This window comes from Myiozetetes cayanensis, unplaced genomic scaffold, assembly GCF_022539395.1.
Source record: "Myiozetetes cayanensis isolate MyiCay16 unplaced genomic scaffold, myiCay2020 scf6-25, whole genome shotgun sequence".
NCBI lineage: Eukaryota > Metazoa > Chordata > Aves > Passeriformes > Tyrannidae > Myiozetetes > Myiozetetes cayanensis.
The window spans coordinates 47,722,886-47,739,374 of NW_026087853.1; the positions used below are offsets into that span (position 1 = coordinate 47,722,886).

Genomic DNA, 16,489 nt, shown 5'->3' on the forward strand with positions numbered 1-16,489 from the left:
TTAATGCTGTCAATGCTATTCAAGCCTTCCACATGCATCCCATCTCTCTGAGTTAAAAGTGTTTTAAGTAAAATCAGGAGGAAAGCCCTCTTCTTTTTAAGATCTTACTGCAGACATCTCCCAGCTGAAGAAAGGAGGGGAAAAACATTGCAAGTTCCAAAGCTGCATGTGTTAGCTGCTCTGACAATTATTTGGTGGCAGGGGAGAGGGAGGGGAAAGGGGAAGAAATGACACTACACAATCTTGAGGAAAGGAATCACTGGCAAATCAGTTTGACAACAGCACGGGGAAGTACATATGAGACTTATGTACAAGGATAAGTCAGAAAAGAAAAAATGGAGTGAAAACGTGCCTTCTGAAAACAAGGAGTGCAAACGTGATTTTTGAAAGGTGATTGAAAATACTGAGTCAGCTTTTTCTCTGTCCATTTAACACCTGTTTAGAGTCTAAAACATAATGCCATCTGATAAATTGTTTCACACAGCTAAAGATAATGTCATAACATCTTACCTTGTTCTGTTGTGATCATTACTGCGTAGGCTTTTAATGGACCATACAATGAATCAAAATCAGAGAATTCAACAGACAACGAGCTGTGACTGACTACCTTGACTGAAGGAGCTTCACTTGGATGAGGTGGGTCTATCAACAAAAATATTTTTTAGCATGTTAAGGACTGACGGAAATTTTCCAAACAAGAAAATTCTGTAATACTGATGCTGTTCATATAATGCATGTTTATCATGCATCACATTAGACTTTGCATTAATGTAGTGTTTTATTCATAACCTGTAGGTTGATAATGTACTGCATACCAAGTTTAGCATTCTGCAACCATGAAGTTAATATTTTTGTCCTACAAATATCTTTCATTCTCAAATCTTAATGCTTACCGGTAATGCTCGTGTGACACACCCTGTACACTGGAGAGCTTTCAGAACCATTTGAAACACTTATGATAGTAACATTATAGGTGCTGAAATAATCTAAAGATTTTGTTTTGAAGGTTTCCTCTGAGCCTTCTCCCATGCAGGGTGGAGCGTCTTCTTCATTTTTCATTGAATTATTTATATTTGATATTATAATTTTGAAGCCAGAGCTGTTACCAGAAGGACATTTCCATTTCAGCATTAGGAAAGGCTGCTTGGCCACTGGTTCACACTGAAATGAATTCACTGAGGCAGGTTCTGCCAAAAGAAAAAAGAATAACAAGAAAGAGAAGTAATAAATCTAGTGTTGTCCTTAACAGAAAAAGCTGACTATTTGTATGGTATGTCTATAAATGTTTGTAAAATTTCAGTTTTCCTTTCCACTTTTAAAAAGATGCCTACATGGCACTACTGCCTACACAAGGACTTGTTACCCCACGAGAAAGACAAGTATTTAACACACTAAGTACACAGACCCATTCTGTGCTCTGTAACTCCTCTACAGACAGGGTTACTGGGAAAACCTAGGCTGAGTATCTGTCAAGATCAGCAACGTTTTCAAAATACAGTTCAATCCTTTAACATACTACTCAAAGAACATTCTTAGAGTAGTATGCAGACTGACACTAACTCCATATACAACTATATAAAACTCTTAGTGGCCAACAAACAAGAAAACGAATATAAGCTGTGTGCATTAACAGCATAGCAGTAGCCATCCTTAACAACAGCAACTACAAGAAGTCAGTTTGGGTGAGGGTCTTCTAGGACACAGAATAAGAACTGCAACCTTATGACCAGGTACAAGAAGATATTAAAAAAGTTAACGTAGCAGTAACACCAAGAAGAAAGGTCTCTCTAAACTAAGAGAGGAACAACCATGCCTTGATGTTTCAGATACACTGAGATTATGGGTTGCCAAGCAGCACTTAGAGAGTACCAGCAACTCTCTCAAAAAGTTCATCCCAGAGCCCTTTGGAAAACCCACTGGGGAGCTCTAGGACAGATTCATTTCACCTCAGTCAAGACGGGACCTGAGGGTCTCATCCATAGGGAAGAGAGGGCAGCAAAACCCCCTACAAAGAGCCCCCTTCCACACATTAACATTGCTGACTCCAGGTAGGCTGTGTGCAGCACTTGTGCCTGACAGTGTTGCATTTCAAGCCTTGGGCAGGTGGGCAGAGCCCTGTGCCCCACAGCAAAACACAGACCATCAGGAACAAGGATGCAAGAAACTGTGACTTACTTGTATACAGGTCTATGGACCTTCCTTCTCCTTCCGTCTCAGTATCAGCTGCTACTGCAAATACAGTGAAGTTGTACATTGTCCCAGGAATTAAATCAGTAATTTCTGCTTTGGGGCCATTGGATGTCATGTTCTTAATAGGGGCATCTTTTGCAACCTCTATCCTGTACGTGTAGGAGTCAGAAGCAGTGTCATTCACCTCCCATGTTAAGTTGACAGAAGTCACACCAACATATTCTGCCTTGAGATCAAGAACTGGGCTGGGCTCTGTGAAAGGCAAGACAACAATCTATCAGCCTGCAAGAACCACTGCTCACAGGCATGGACGGAAGAAACACAGGCACATCAGAACTTCATTCCCTTCCCACCACTCATGGTTCAGAGTGCAGGAGCAGCCCAACAACATTGCCAGGCACTGCTGGAGCCTGCTCCACCAGTGGGCAGCTAAGAGAGAACTGCTGGAAAGTAATCTTGAGTGGCATTCATCTCCTTGGCATTCCAAAGCAGGAGCACAGATCCCCACAATGCCAGTGCTCATGGGATTTTCCTTGTGAATTCAGAGATGTGGTCAAGAAAGATACACAATTGCAGGGGAATTGGTGAAGGGAGATGGTGGTGTTTCTGTCCACCTCATAAGGTAGGAACTTCAAGTATCACCGAAAGAGGAACAGAGGTGATGGAAGGTGTCAAAGGAGCGATGTGCCTGGGTCATGCTATGAGTGCACTCCTGAGCTAGTGTTGCCTAAAGTTCACTCTCCTGCCCCAGCCCAATGGCAGCCACAGGCATACAAAAGTTCCCTGGGCACAGCACATTGTCTCTGTGTGGGAGCCCTTTAAAAGAATGTTCTGAGGCCCCGATCCTCCAAGAAGTGAAGGCAACAAAAGCACCCATGCAAATCCCAGGCCAGGAAGGAAGTTCATCAGAAGAGTTCATTGTGTCACACACCCTTGTGACCAACTTCAGCAATTACCCTTCTTGAGGTGTTTGTTTTACTTTGTTTTTAAAAAGAAGGCTATGTCTCATCCACAGAAACATCTCTGACTGCAGGCAGGCAAAGCACTGCACCTCTGCCTGCAGCAGTATTACATCTTGACCCTCAGGCAGGTGGAAAGAGCCCTGTGCCTCACAGCAAAATACAGACCCACCAGGAACAGGGCTGCAAGAAACTGTGACTTACTTGTATACAGGTCTATGGACCTTCCTTCTCCCTCTGTCTTATTATCAGCCGCTACTGCAAATACAGTGAAGTTGTACATTGTCCCAGGAGTTAAATCAGTAACTTCTGCTTTGGGGCCATTGGATGTCACGTTCTTAATAGGGACATCTTCTGTAATCTCTATCCTGTACGTGTAGGACTCAGAAGCAGTGTCATTCACCTCCCATGTTAAGTTGACAGAAGTCACACCAACATATTCTGCCTTGAGATCAAGAACTGGGCTGGGCTCTGTGAAAGGCAAGACAACAATCCGTCAGCCTGCAAGAACCACTGCTCACAGGCACAGACAGAAGATACAGAGGCACATCAGAACTTCATTCCCTTCACACCACTCACAGTTCTAAATGTAGGAGCAGCCAGCAACATCACCAGACACTCCCAGAGGCTTTTGCATCAATAGCTGGGTAACAGGAAAATGAGACAGACCCATCTCAAGCATGATTCACCTTCCTTTCACAGGCAAAAGTAAGAGGAGCAGAGGCAATCACTGTGACAGAACTTCCACAGCTTTCACTGGGAATCCAGAGAGGTAGGCAAGGAGGAGAGAACAGTGGAGGGGAAAGACAGACAGTGGAGGGGAAAGACAGACAGTGGAGGGGAAAGACAGACAGTGGAGGGGAAAGACAGACAGTGGAGGGAAAGACAGACAGTGGAGGGAAAGACAGACAGTGGAGGGGAAAGACAGACAGTGGAGGAAAGACAGACAGTGGAGGGGAAAGACAGACAGTGGAGGGGAAAGACAGACAGTGGAGGGGAAAGACAGACAGTGGAGGGGAAAGACAGACAGTGGAGGGGAAAGACAGACAGTGGAGGGAAAGACAGACAGTGGAGGAAAGACAGACAGTGGAGGAAAGACAGACAGTGGAGGGAAAGACAGACAGTGGAGGGGAAAGACAGACAGTGGAGGGGAAAGACAGACAGTGGAGGGAAAGACAGACAGTGGAGGGGAAAGACAGACAGTGGAGGGAAAGACAGACAGTGGAGGGAAAGACAGACAGTGGAGGGGAAAGACAGACAGTGGAGGGGAAAGACAGACAGTGGAGGGGAAAGACAGACAGTGGAGGGGAAAGACAGACAGTGGAGGGGAAAGACAGACAGTGGAGGTGCAACTCTGCACAGCAAAAAAATAAGGAAGATGAAATAGCACTAGAAGAGGAACATAGGTGATGACCCTGACTTCCTCCTTCTCCAATCCTCGTGTCCTGTACTTTACTCTCATAGCAGAGAGACTACCTCCAAAAATCCTCTTCCTGCACCCTATTCTCTGCACAGCTTCAATAGAGGGTAACTAGCCACTACAGACAGATAGCACAGGTGAAACTTCTGCAAATTCACTGGTAAGTAAGATCATACATGCATGGATATTTCAACAGTCATCTGTTTTCTTTCAAATGCGCTCTGTGGAATGACCAGGCTGGGCTAATGCCTTGGAGGTCAGCTCCAAAACAGTTCCTCCTCCAACACCACACATCAAGACTTTTGATACTCAACATGGCAAGGTGCTGGATGGCGAAAGCAGTTCTCCTGAACTAGCACTGCCTGAGTCTCACTCTCCTGGCTGCAGCACAATCCCAGCTACAGGCCCCCAAATCACTCAAGTTCCCCTGGCACAATATGCTCCGTGTGGGAGCCCCTTAAAATGAAAATCTGAGGCCCCCATCCTCTAGGAAATGAATGCAAATGTCCCTTTCCCAAATTTGGAACAGATAAATTATCAGGGAAATGTCTCTTCTCTTTGTTGACAGCCTTGGGGCAAACTTCACCAACAGCTTTGCATCAGGGTAATGCTGCTTCTACACCTCAACATCTCATGCTTGGAAGATTGGCCATATCCAGCTCCAGGATCAAATCATCACCTCTGCCTGCAGCTGTATTAAATTACAACTCTCAGGCAGGTGGGCAGAGCCCAGTGCCCCACAGCAAAACACAGACCACCAGGAACAAGGATGCAAGAAACTGTGACTTACCTGTATACAGGTCTATGGGCCTTCCTTCTCCTTCCGTCTCATTATCAGCTGCTACTGCAAATACAGTGAAGTTGTACATTGTCCCAGGAATTAAATCAGTAATTTCTGCTTTGTGGCCATTGGATGTCACGTTCTTAATAGAGGTATCTTTTGCAACCTCTATCCTGTACGTGTAGGAGTCAGAAGCAGTGTCATTCACCTCCCATGTTAAGTTGACAGAAGTCACACCAACATATTCTGCCTTGAGATGAAGAACTGGGCTGGGCTCTGTGAAAGGCAAGACAACAATGCATTAAGACAGAAATATAGGAAGAAGAGCCACAGCCACATTTCCCTGTTCCACATAGAATAAGCCTCATTTGTAACCAAGCAGCACTTCCACAGTACCAACGTCCAGCTTCAGACACTCATGCTGAGGCATCTCACTGCCTGTTCCCTTTGTGTCTCTGAGCTACACACAAAAGAAACACCTCCTCCTATCTATCCCTCTGGTCTGAGAAAAAGGTTTCACAGCACAAACCCAGCAAGACTGGCACCACACTCAAGAATGTGATCCTAAGCAGTGGGACAGTCACAGCCCTCAGGAACCTCAGACCACAGACTTTATGAAGAGCTCAAAGCAATCTTCAACAACAAAAAGCCTCTGTGACTCTGGCCACCACATCCCTGCATACCACATCTTTTGGTAAAGTTGTGATAACCTGCTCCCAGAAGCATTTTAAGGGGTCTATTCAGCCCTCAAGCACTTAAAAGTAGTCACGTTGTTGTATCAGCTGAATCTCTACATAGTCTTGAGCAGCAATGCTGGTGAAACAGATGATTTACAGGCAACACATGCAAGCACTGAGACAGATACTCTAAGATCTTTCCCCTTTTAACAAAGATCACTTGGCATTCATGCACCTGGAGCAAAACAACATCCCAACCAAGAAACAGAACAAAGATGGAGACATAAGAAAGCAAAGCAATTCAGTGCAAGTGCCAGTGTTTACTTGCAACCAAGAGGTACCATTTCCTTACTTGTATACTGGTCTATGGACCTTCCTTCTCCTTCCGTCTCATTGTCAGCCGCTACTGCAAATACAGTGAAGTTGTACATTGTCCCTGGGATTAAATCAGTAACTTCTGCTTTGGGGCCATTGGATGTCACGTTCTTAATAGGGACATCTGTAATCTCTATCCTGTACGTGTAGGACTCAGAAGCAGTGTCATTCACCTCCCATGTTAAGTTGACAGAAGTCACACCAACATATTCTGCCTTGAGATCAAGAACTGGGCTGGGCTCTGTGAAAGGCAAGACAACAATCCGTCAGCCTGCAAAAACAGCTGCTCACCAGTACTTCATTCCCTTCTCCCCACTCATGGTTCAGAGTGCAGGAGGAGCCCAACAATATCACCAGGCACTGCTGGAGGCTGCTGCACCAGTGGAAAGCTACAAGAGAACCGAAGACAAGTCATTCTGAGTGGCATTCATCTCCCTCTGACATTCCAAAGCAGAAGTACAGGTTACCACTGAGCCACCAGCTCCCAGGGCTTCACTTGAGAATACAAAAGGTGAACAGAAATGGCATGCAGGTGGCAATGCAGGGGATTTTGTTTTGGTTGGTTGGTTTTTGGTTTGGTCATTGCAGCAGATTTTTTGTTTCGGGGGAGGGGGATTAGAGGGAGTTTGGGGTTTAATAAAGAGACAAATAAATCAGGATTATGTTTCCTCTATACATTAAACCCTTCTTCTTAGTATTCAACCCAGATAAAACTTGTATTAAATTTTCAGCCTCAGGCAGGTGGGCAGAGCCCTGTGCCCCACAGCAAAACACAGACCACCAGGAACAAGGATGCAAGAAACTGTGACTTACTTGTATACAGGTCTATGGACCTTCCATCTCCTTCCGTCTCATTATCAGCTGCTACTGCAAATACAGTGAAGTTGTACATTGTCCCAGGAATTAAATCAGTAATTTCTGCTTTGTGGCCATTGGATGTCATGTTCCTTATAGATGTCATGTTCTTAATTTCAACCTCTATCCTGTACGTGTAGGACTCAGAAGCAGTGTCATTCACCTCCCATGTTAAGTTGACAGAAGTCACACCAACATATTCTGCCTTGAGATCAAGAACTGGGCTGGGCTCTGTGAAAGGCAAGACAACAATCTGTCAGCCTGCAAGAACAGAAGAAACACAGACACACCAGTACTTCATTCCCTTCCCACCACTCATGGTTCAGAGTGCAGGAGCAGCCCAACAACATTGCCAGGCACTGCTGGAGCCTGCTGCACCACTGGGCAGCTAAGAGAGAACTGAAGACAAGTTATTCTGAGTGGCATTCATTTCCCTTTGACACCCCAAAACATAAGCACAGAACTCCCAAGACTTCCCCTGGGAATCCAGAGAAATAAGAAAATTATAGAGTAGACTGAAATATTTCAGTTGGAAGGGACCTGAAACTGTCATCTAGTCCAACTGCCTGACCACTTCAGGCCTCACCAAAAGGTAAAGCATATTATTAAGAATATTGTGCAAATGTCTCAAACGTGGACGGGCTTGGGGCATTGAGCACCTCTCTAGGAAGCCTATTCCAGTGTTTGACCACCCTCTCAGTAAAGAAATGCTTCCTAATATCAAGCCTAAACGTCCCTTGAGGCAGCTCTGAACTATTCCCACATCTCCTACCACTGGACACCAGGGAATAGAGATCAGCATCTCTCTCTCTCCACTTCCCTTCCTCAGGAAGTTGAGGAGAGCAATGAGATCACCCCTCAGCTTCCTTTTCTCCAAACTATGAAAGCTCTCAGCTCCTCTCAGGACATGACTCCCAGTCCTTTCACCAGCTTTGCTGCCCTCCTCTGCAGGCATTCAAGGACCTTCACATCTTTGTGTCTGGCCCAAAAAACTGCACACAGTACACAGGGTGAGGTGCACCAGCACTGAACACAGCAGAATAATTACCTATTTCGATGGGCTGATTCTACCACATTTCTTGCACCCCAGGATGGGGTTTGCCCTCTCTGCTGACTGCTACTGAGCTTCTGTCAACCAGCTTCCCCAATCTCTTTCTGCAGAGTCGCTCTCCAGCTACCTCTCCCCCAATTTACACTTATGTTCAGTATTACTCTGCCACAGCTGCAAAATGGGGCATTTGGACTTGTTACATTTCCTCCCACTAATCACTGCCCAATGCTCCAATCTACCTAGATTTCTCTCCAAAGCCTCCTGTCCCTCAAGAGTCAACAGCACCTCCCAGTTTGGTGTCATCAGCGAACTTGCTAACGGTGTATTCAACTCCTGCAGCCATATCATTGATAAATACATTGAACAGCCCGAGGATTGAGCTCTGAGGAACAGTGCTGGTGACTGGTCACCAGCCAGACGTGCCTCCATTCACTAGTATCTTGTGAGCCCTGCCCTTCAGCCAGTTCTTCACGCAGCACACCCTGAAATCCCTCATCCAACAGCTGGACAACTTGTCCAAAAGAATGATGTGACGGGCAGTAACAAAAACCTTATTAGAAAGCAGAAAAACTACATCCACCACCTTCCCTTCACCCCTGGGGTGGATGATGTTACCATAGAAAGAGATCAAATTAGTTAGATGGGACTTTGTGAACCCATGTCGATGGTACCTGATGACTGCATTGTTCTTTAAACACCTTTTAGTAGTACCCAGTACAATCTTCTCCATAATTTTTCCAGGAACTGATGTAGTCTAACAGGTCTGCAGGTTCCTGGGTCTGTCCTCACACCCTTCTTATAACTAGGAATAACACTGGCTAGTGTCCAGTCAGCAGAGACCTCCCCAGGCTCCCAAGACTCTCAGTAGCTGATGGAGAGGAACCCTGCCATAACATCAGCTAGATCCTTCTGTACTCTGGGATGAATCCCATCAGGCCCCATGGACTTGTGAACATTCAGCTGATATAACTGTTTCCTTACAGCTCCAACATCCACAAATTGAAAGCCACTGTTCTTGTACTCGTGATTCTCTGATTCCAGGGACCAGGCAGCCCAGTGTCTTTCAGTATTGCTAATGACTTGGGCAAAATACACATTGAATGCCTCTGCTTCTTCATTCCTATTAGGCAGGTGACCATCTTCAGTAAGTATCGGTCCAATGTTTTCTTTAGAAATTCCTCTTGCTATAAACATGTTTTAAAAAGTCTTTCTTGTTATCTGAAACAGCACTGGACAGCTCCAACTGTAATTGAGCTCTGGTCCTTGGTGTCTTCTCACATATATGAACCACAGCTCTGTAATTCTTCTGAGAAGCCTGACCTCACTTCCAGAGCTCAAAGAATTTCTTCCTCTTGAGCTCCATGAGGAGTTCCCTGTTCAGCAAAGCTGGTTTTCTGCCCCACTTGCTTGACTTTTGACACAATGAAATTGCCTGTTCCTGTGCTTCTAGAAGGTTGTTCTTAAAAACTAAACAGCACTCGTGAATTCTTAAGCCCTCAAAAGCAGATCCCCAGGGTAGGTTGCTAAGTAGCACCCTGAATAGCTTAAACTTTGCTCTCCTGGAGTCCAGGGTAGCAAGTCTACTGTCTCCTTCTTCTCATTACACTGAAAATTTGAAACTCAGTCATTTAATGGTCACTGTAGCCAAGACAGCCACCTACCATCACATCTCCCATCAGTCCTTCTCTATTCACAAACAGCAAGTCCAGAAGGGCATCTTTCCAAGTTGTCTCACAGAGTACTTGTGACAAGAAGTTATCTCCCATATAAAGAGATATGAGGACATAAAGATGGAGAGGAAGGAAGGTGAATGATGGTTGCCTGGTTGGGCCTTTTTAAAAGCAAGGATGTTTTTCTTCTACACTTCAAGACCCCAGATTAGGCTCCATGAATAAGACATCATATTTATATATAAATATATATATAAAACATCTTCATATTTTAGCCCTCAAGCAGTTAAGAGCTCTGAGCTCTCCAGCAGAACAAGGTTGAAAGAAACTGTGACTTACCTGTATACAGGTCTGTGGCCCTTCCTTCTCCCTCTGTCTCATTATCAGCTGCTACTGCAAATACAGTGAAGTTGTACATTGTCCCAGGAGTTAAACCAGTAACTTCTGCTTTGGGGCCATTGGATGTCACGTTCTCAATAGGGACATCTTCTGTAATCTCTATCCTGTACGTGTAGGAGTCAGAAGCAGTGTCATTCACCTCCCATGTTAAGTTGACAGAAGTCACACCAACATATTCTGCCTTGAGATCAAGAACTGGGCTGGGCTCTGTGAAAGGCAAGACAACAATCTGTCAGCCTGCAAGAACCACTGCTCACAGGCATGGACGGAAGAAACACAGGCACATCAGAACTTCATTCCCTTCCCACCACTCGTGGTTCAGAGTGCAGGAGCAGCCCAACAACATTGCCAGGCACTGCTGGAGACTGATGCACCAGTGGACAGCTAAGAGAGAACTGAAGACAAGTTATTCTGAGTGGCATTCATTTCCCTTTGACACCTCAAAGCAGAAGTGCAGGCCACCACTGTGTCAGAACTCCCAGAGCTTCCCCTGGGAATCCAGAGAGATGAGCCCAGGTCACCGTCCAGAACTGACATATATACACAACAGTATTGAATTTTAAATCCTCACACAGGCAGGTAGAGCCCTGACCTGCACAGAAAAGTACAGATCACCGGAAACAGGGCTTCAAGTAACTATGACTTACTTGTATACAGTTTTAAGGATGCTCCTTCTGTCTCATTACCATCTACTGCTGCAAATACGATGAAATTGTACATGGTCCCAGGGATCAACTTGGTAATTTCTACTTCGGTGTCATTGCACGTCAGGTTACCCACAAAGGTATCATTTCTATATTCTATCCTGAAGGAGTTCGAAGCAGTGCTGTTCACTAACCATGTTAAGATGACAGAAGTCATACCAACATATTTTGCCTTGAGATCATCAACTGGACTGGACTCTGTGAAAGGAAAAAAATTAAAAATCTCTTAACCTGCAAGAGTATTTGTTGACAAACACATAAAGCACACTTCTCCCTGCCCTACCCTGGTGTCTGTAAAACACTAATCAGCCTGGGCAAATAATCATGCCATGCTTCCATACTGCAAGGCACACTTGGCTAGCTCTCCAAACTACTCTAATTCCTCGAGTTTCTCTTCATCTCATGGAGTAAAACTATCTAAATGCAGTAGTGATTACTGTGCTGCCTCAGCTGTGAACTTGATGCACGGTGCTGAGAAGACTGGAACACACAACCTGCTGTCCTTTTTTCCTAAGCTGGCTACCCCAAAGAGCAAAGCCTTTCTAGCTGCAAGATTCACACACCTCTCCTCTAGATACATGACACAGCATGCTGTGCCCTGTTACTCATGCATTTCAAATCTACATGTCACAGTGAGGTTTGACTGTTGAAGCTGTAACCTAAAAAGCCATAGTAAACAAGGAAGGGGGCCCAAGTCTAACATGAATAGAACTATTTCAAGGCCATGAGCCAATCACAGCATGAAATTGCACTCCCAGTCAGCTGTGCAGACAGATTTCTTTGGCTCATTCTCTATTCCAGTAAAGCAGTTGGATCCATGCCCCTGCAATGCTCTTTGCACTCTGGACTACAGTTCAGTGTGTTAAAATGCTAACACAATATAAAAATGCAAAACACCCTGAAGACTCACATCCCAGCCACATTTCAAACCACGTACGTCTTACGCTGCTTTGATCGTTTTTTGTCCCATCGGATGGTGACACAGCCCTGATCCATCTTCCACCTCCATATGTTTTGCTCCCACTTGCAGAGTTTACTGATATATTATCATTACTACTGGTTCCTTGTGCTGCAGTTACATTGTTTGAGCTGCAATCCCCAGTGCCTGAAAGAAGAACACCAAACAATAAGTGTTTTTGCAAAACTTCTGGGCTTCCCTTTTGCAGAAGTAGATAGATATTGTTTTTATAGGTATCATGCACAGATCCACAGTCACTTCTGTTCTCAAAATTTGTTCTACAGAAATTTCACTGTGCATTTCCTGGTTTCACCTCTTAACTTCTGTGAGATTATTTGATTTATATTAAGGGACCACCACGTTATTTCAATCTACAGACAGTTCAGATGAAAGCTATCATGATTTGCTATTTTTAGTGTAGTTTTGCTTGAAAGGAGTTAAAGAAACTTGCAGACACATTCTGTGTGTGTTCTTCATGTATTATCAGAAGCTTGTTTAACCTGGCATAGCAATTTTCTCTCTTCCCCTCAACACATGAGGAAAAAAGTTCTCATAGTCCCACAGTGTATTCCCATAAGTAAGGAAGAGATGTCATATATCCACAGCAAGAAACTTTACACTGATGTGGTACAGCCCAAAGTGTGAAGACAGTTGATTCAGACCCTAAAATTTAAAGCTAGTCCATATAAGTCTGATGTTCAATATTAAGGTGGAACTTATCTGCATGTACTTTCACAAATTTCTGCCACGTGATAATGATAACTTGTCATCTTGACCAGTACAGCAGTTCTAGACTTGCTTCAGAAAATTATTAAAAGCATCACTTTGGGTGGCTTTTTGTATTGGGTTTGTTTGCTTTCTATTGCTTTTAAGTATATTTTCCCATCTTTCTTCTATACCTGTACTTGATTTTACCAGAACTCTTTACAAACTGAAAAGCAAACAGATTAAAGTACTTATAACTCCATACCTTTAAATATCCTTAAATGCATTGCAGGAATTAGAGTTACTAAAATAATTGAGTCTAAACTTTTAACTACCATTTCTTAAAAATTTTTTCAGGAAGTTTGTTGGTTTTGATTTTTTTTTCTTTTAATAATTTGCTGATAATGTCTGATCTTTCTTAAAAGAAATTAAGATAATAAGAGTTATATAAAAAAATAAAAAGCAAGCCACAGAATTATACTTACAGTCAATTGTACATCTGACCTGGAAAACAAAAACAAATAACAGAAATTAAAACTTAAAAAATACCAGAAGTTCAAATAAAAAAAAAGGACTGGTTTAATTAACATGGGGGCGGGGGAGGGTCAATTAAAAAAAAAAGTCCAGACTGTTCAATCTGCCAAAGAAGGACCTTAAAATAAAAAAAAAATCAATATAAAAGTAACACCAAAAATATACCAAACTATTAGAGGGGGAAAAAAAAAAATCTAAGCATGCCAGTAAAATTTTCATTTCCACTTTTTCAAAAACTAGTTCATTTTGTCACACACAAAAAAAGTTTGAATAACATAAGCTGGTTATTTTGCACACATCAATTTAAAAACTAAACCTATAACATCTTAGTCAAAAGACTGTAGTTACCTTTGACACCATCTCACAAAAAATGGTAGATGCCAATTAGGTCTTTTTTATTAACATGACTTTTCCTTTCATCGTCTTGCTGTATAAACTTTATTACTTCTCACAAAAGAGTGCTTTGCTTCAGAGAATGCAAACTCAGTGTAGTCAACGTTCAAAAACACTTAGTACATACCCTGAAATCTAGTTCACACATGTGCATATATCCATAACATATCAGCAGCTGCCACTTAACTGCAGTCTAAAACTACTGTGCTAGTAATACTGACCATCACACCAGAATTTGCTCTGAGAATGGTTTTTAGTCTTTCAACTTCATACCATATTTTTAAGCTAATTGTTTTTTGTTGACTGCTTTGCAGCAGCCACTTCTGCCACGCAACAAACACGTTATTGCAGCAACTGTATCAACTGCTGCTGAATGCTGGAGCAAGAGGTGAGATTCCATGAAATGCAGGGCAACCTAAAAGCAAAGCCAAAAGGGTGTTTTATTTATTAAGAGAGGGAAATTGCAAAAAGAACAAAACCAACAAGAAATACCACGGGACTAAGCAACAATGGTTTCTGCAGCCCTACAGACACAGAAGCAAGAGCCTGACATCATTTACCACCTGTCCTTTAGTTACTTTCCTTTCTGCAAACTACATGAAGATGAACTTTCTCATCTCCTTCTACCCAAATTCTGAGTCCAGAGGCACAGCATCCTTCCCAAGCAACAGGAGCAACAGATATCACATGGCTGTCAAACAGGTAGCGCCACTACCAAGTCTCCTGTACCCCTCCTCCTTACCACCCCATTTCTTCCCTGCCAACTCAAACAATGAACATGTTGATTCCTGTTTTATGGCCATCTGATCTAGCGGTAAATCATGACCAGGCTGCTAGAAACTTGGTTGTACTGTCACATGTGGGTTTTGTTAAGGATGCTCAAACAACAAAAGGAAAGTTATGCTAAAATTCCTGTCACGTGATGAATGAACAGCTTCCCATCATTCCACTTGCTCATCACACACTCTCACAATACTCCTTTGACTTTCCAGAAGACTATGTGCAAACCGAATTAAAAAAAATTAAAATTAAAAAAAAAATCACATAATAGGCAGGCCTCCTTCTGAAACCCAAAACCACACAAAACAAATGATCCCATTCCCAAGTGTCAGCCTGCCTGACTCAGTCATTCCATGCTGTATTTTTCAACATCAGCCGTGAACTAAAACTGTTTTCTGCTTTACATATACAAATGTGATACAAAACATTTGTTTATTATTTCCTTGTGTTTTCATCTAATATATCATGAGCCCTGTCATCTCCACTTTTCTTATGCAATGACACAAATACCTACTATTCATATATACAGCTGGGTAATTTCTTAAGTTTTGTGGAACTCTGGGTAGGGGTGGAACATCCCTCCCCAAGAAAAGACACCAAAATGCTAAACACTGACCATTTCAACTGAAAAACAGGAGAGATGTGTATACACAAAGTCATCACTGTCATTGTGATGGTAAATGAATCTTTTCATGTGTTAGACAGCAATGCTTAGTGCCTGACCAAAGGCTGCTTGTTCCAGAGGAGCTGAGGAATTCACCTGCACTTGCACAGAGTCTGTCCTGGGTTCCTTATGTATGCAGTTTATTGCTGACCAGGAGCTGGCTGCGAGTAATACATGCAGAGTTCAGATCCATCCTCCTCAGGTATACACTGGGTTGCCTGAGGAATTATTATTAGTCTTACAGGTAATCTTACTGAGGGAGAAATAGGGAGTGTTGCAGGAAAACTTCTTCAAAAATAGCGACTGAGAAGCCCATGTCCCACCGATATTTGACAAACTGTAGCCTCTAATGAAGTTAGGATTCCTGCACTGGGGAAAACCCTTGTGCACAGTAGCCCACCTGCGTGGGGTGTTCCAGTTTTCAAAACAAACAACGTGGCTTGGTTCATGTAAATACCAGGTTAAGAAGCTGGCTAAACAGTCAAAGTGAGTAAACCAAAAAAATCCCAGCCAAAAAAAACCCGTAACCACAAATCCTTTCCGAGAACACCACTTGAGGTTAATGCTTACTATTTCTTGCGTGCTACCGATGTGCGCCCTGTGACTCAGAAGAAAAAAGCCAGGAAATTATTTACACCCCTCTCAAAGCTAAAGATCTTTCAGATGTGTACCTTCAGATCTTATCTTCTCCATCCACCCATCCTCTCAAGGGGGGAGGAGTTCCACAAAAATACCACCAAGCTATCATAGCAGTCTCCAAATTGCTTCCCCTCACCTTTTCACAAAAGCAACAGCACAATGAAGATCACTATCCCATGCAACCCTGATCTCACACCTTTTTTTCCCCTTGCTATGTCCACCTCCCGTTAGTTGTCCCACATTCGTAACCACGGGCTTCAGGAAAAGCCACCGCACAGCAACCATCATGACGGGTTTTTTTATGACTCCAGGCTTGGCTTTGCTGGTGCTCAGTCACCACCACTCAGCCAACAAACATTAGCCAGCAAAGGCATAATAACTCGGACACTTCCAGGCCCCTCTGTCTCCTCTGATATTTCATACTTTGCATAAGGCTTATTCAGAAAGCATTCCCACAAAAAGCTTTTATTCAAGGTCACACAAAGTAAGTGAAAATTAAACGCTGCAATGCCACTGTGGAATGCTCCACAGCTACAGAAGTGGGATTGCCCAAGTACTGCATCCACAGATGCTTTCCAACAGCTTTCCAACACTTGCTGATTTTTCTAGGATTTTTAAGGCATTGACTGCTATTTCATCTTCCCGCTTCCCTGGGAGTGTAAAGTCTAAATGAGCGGGGAGTGACACCTTCCTGCAGGAGACTATTGTCCTGCAACAAGATAGGATGGGTTTTGG

General features: G+C 43.4%; 1 protein-coding gene across 17 annotated transcripts in view; it reads right to left on the minus strand.

Moving 5' to 3' along the window:
* PTPRJ (protein tyrosine phosphatase receptor type J) overlaps nucleotides 1-16,489 on the minus strand; it is a 74,084-nt gene that overhangs the window by 13,604 nt on the left and 43,991 nt on the right. The window contains exons 2-12 of one of the 17 annotated variants that reach the window (XM_050335806.1): nucleotides 13,230-13,248; nucleotides 12,019-12,186; nucleotides 11,025-11,279; nucleotides 10,318-10,584; nucleotides 7,216-7,488; nucleotides 6,576-6,643; nucleotides 5,517-5,558; nucleotides 3,354-3,510; nucleotides 2,176-2,442; nucleotides 894-1,187; nucleotides 511-642 (exon numbers count right to left, since the gene is read on the minus strand). In XM_050335806.1, the coding sequence (XP_050191763.1) occupies nucleotides 511-642; nucleotides 894-1,187; nucleotides 2,176-2,442; nucleotides 3,354-3,510; nucleotides 5,517-5,558; nucleotides 6,576-6,643; nucleotides 7,216-7,488; nucleotides 10,318-10,584; nucleotides 11,025-11,279; nucleotides 12,019-12,186; nucleotides 13,230-13,248 (1,942 nt within the window). Of the gene's footprint in view, nucleotides 1-510; nucleotides 643-893; nucleotides 1,188-2,175; nucleotides 2,443-3,353; nucleotides 3,621-5,359; nucleotides 5,627-6,379; nucleotides 6,644-7,215; nucleotides 7,489-10,317; nucleotides 10,585-11,024; nucleotides 11,280-12,018; nucleotides 12,187-13,229; nucleotides 13,249-16,489 lie in introns of all 17 variants that reach the window. The other 16 variants (XM_050335803.1, XM_050335801.1, XM_050335817.1 and 13 more) reach the window with 16 other exon arrangements.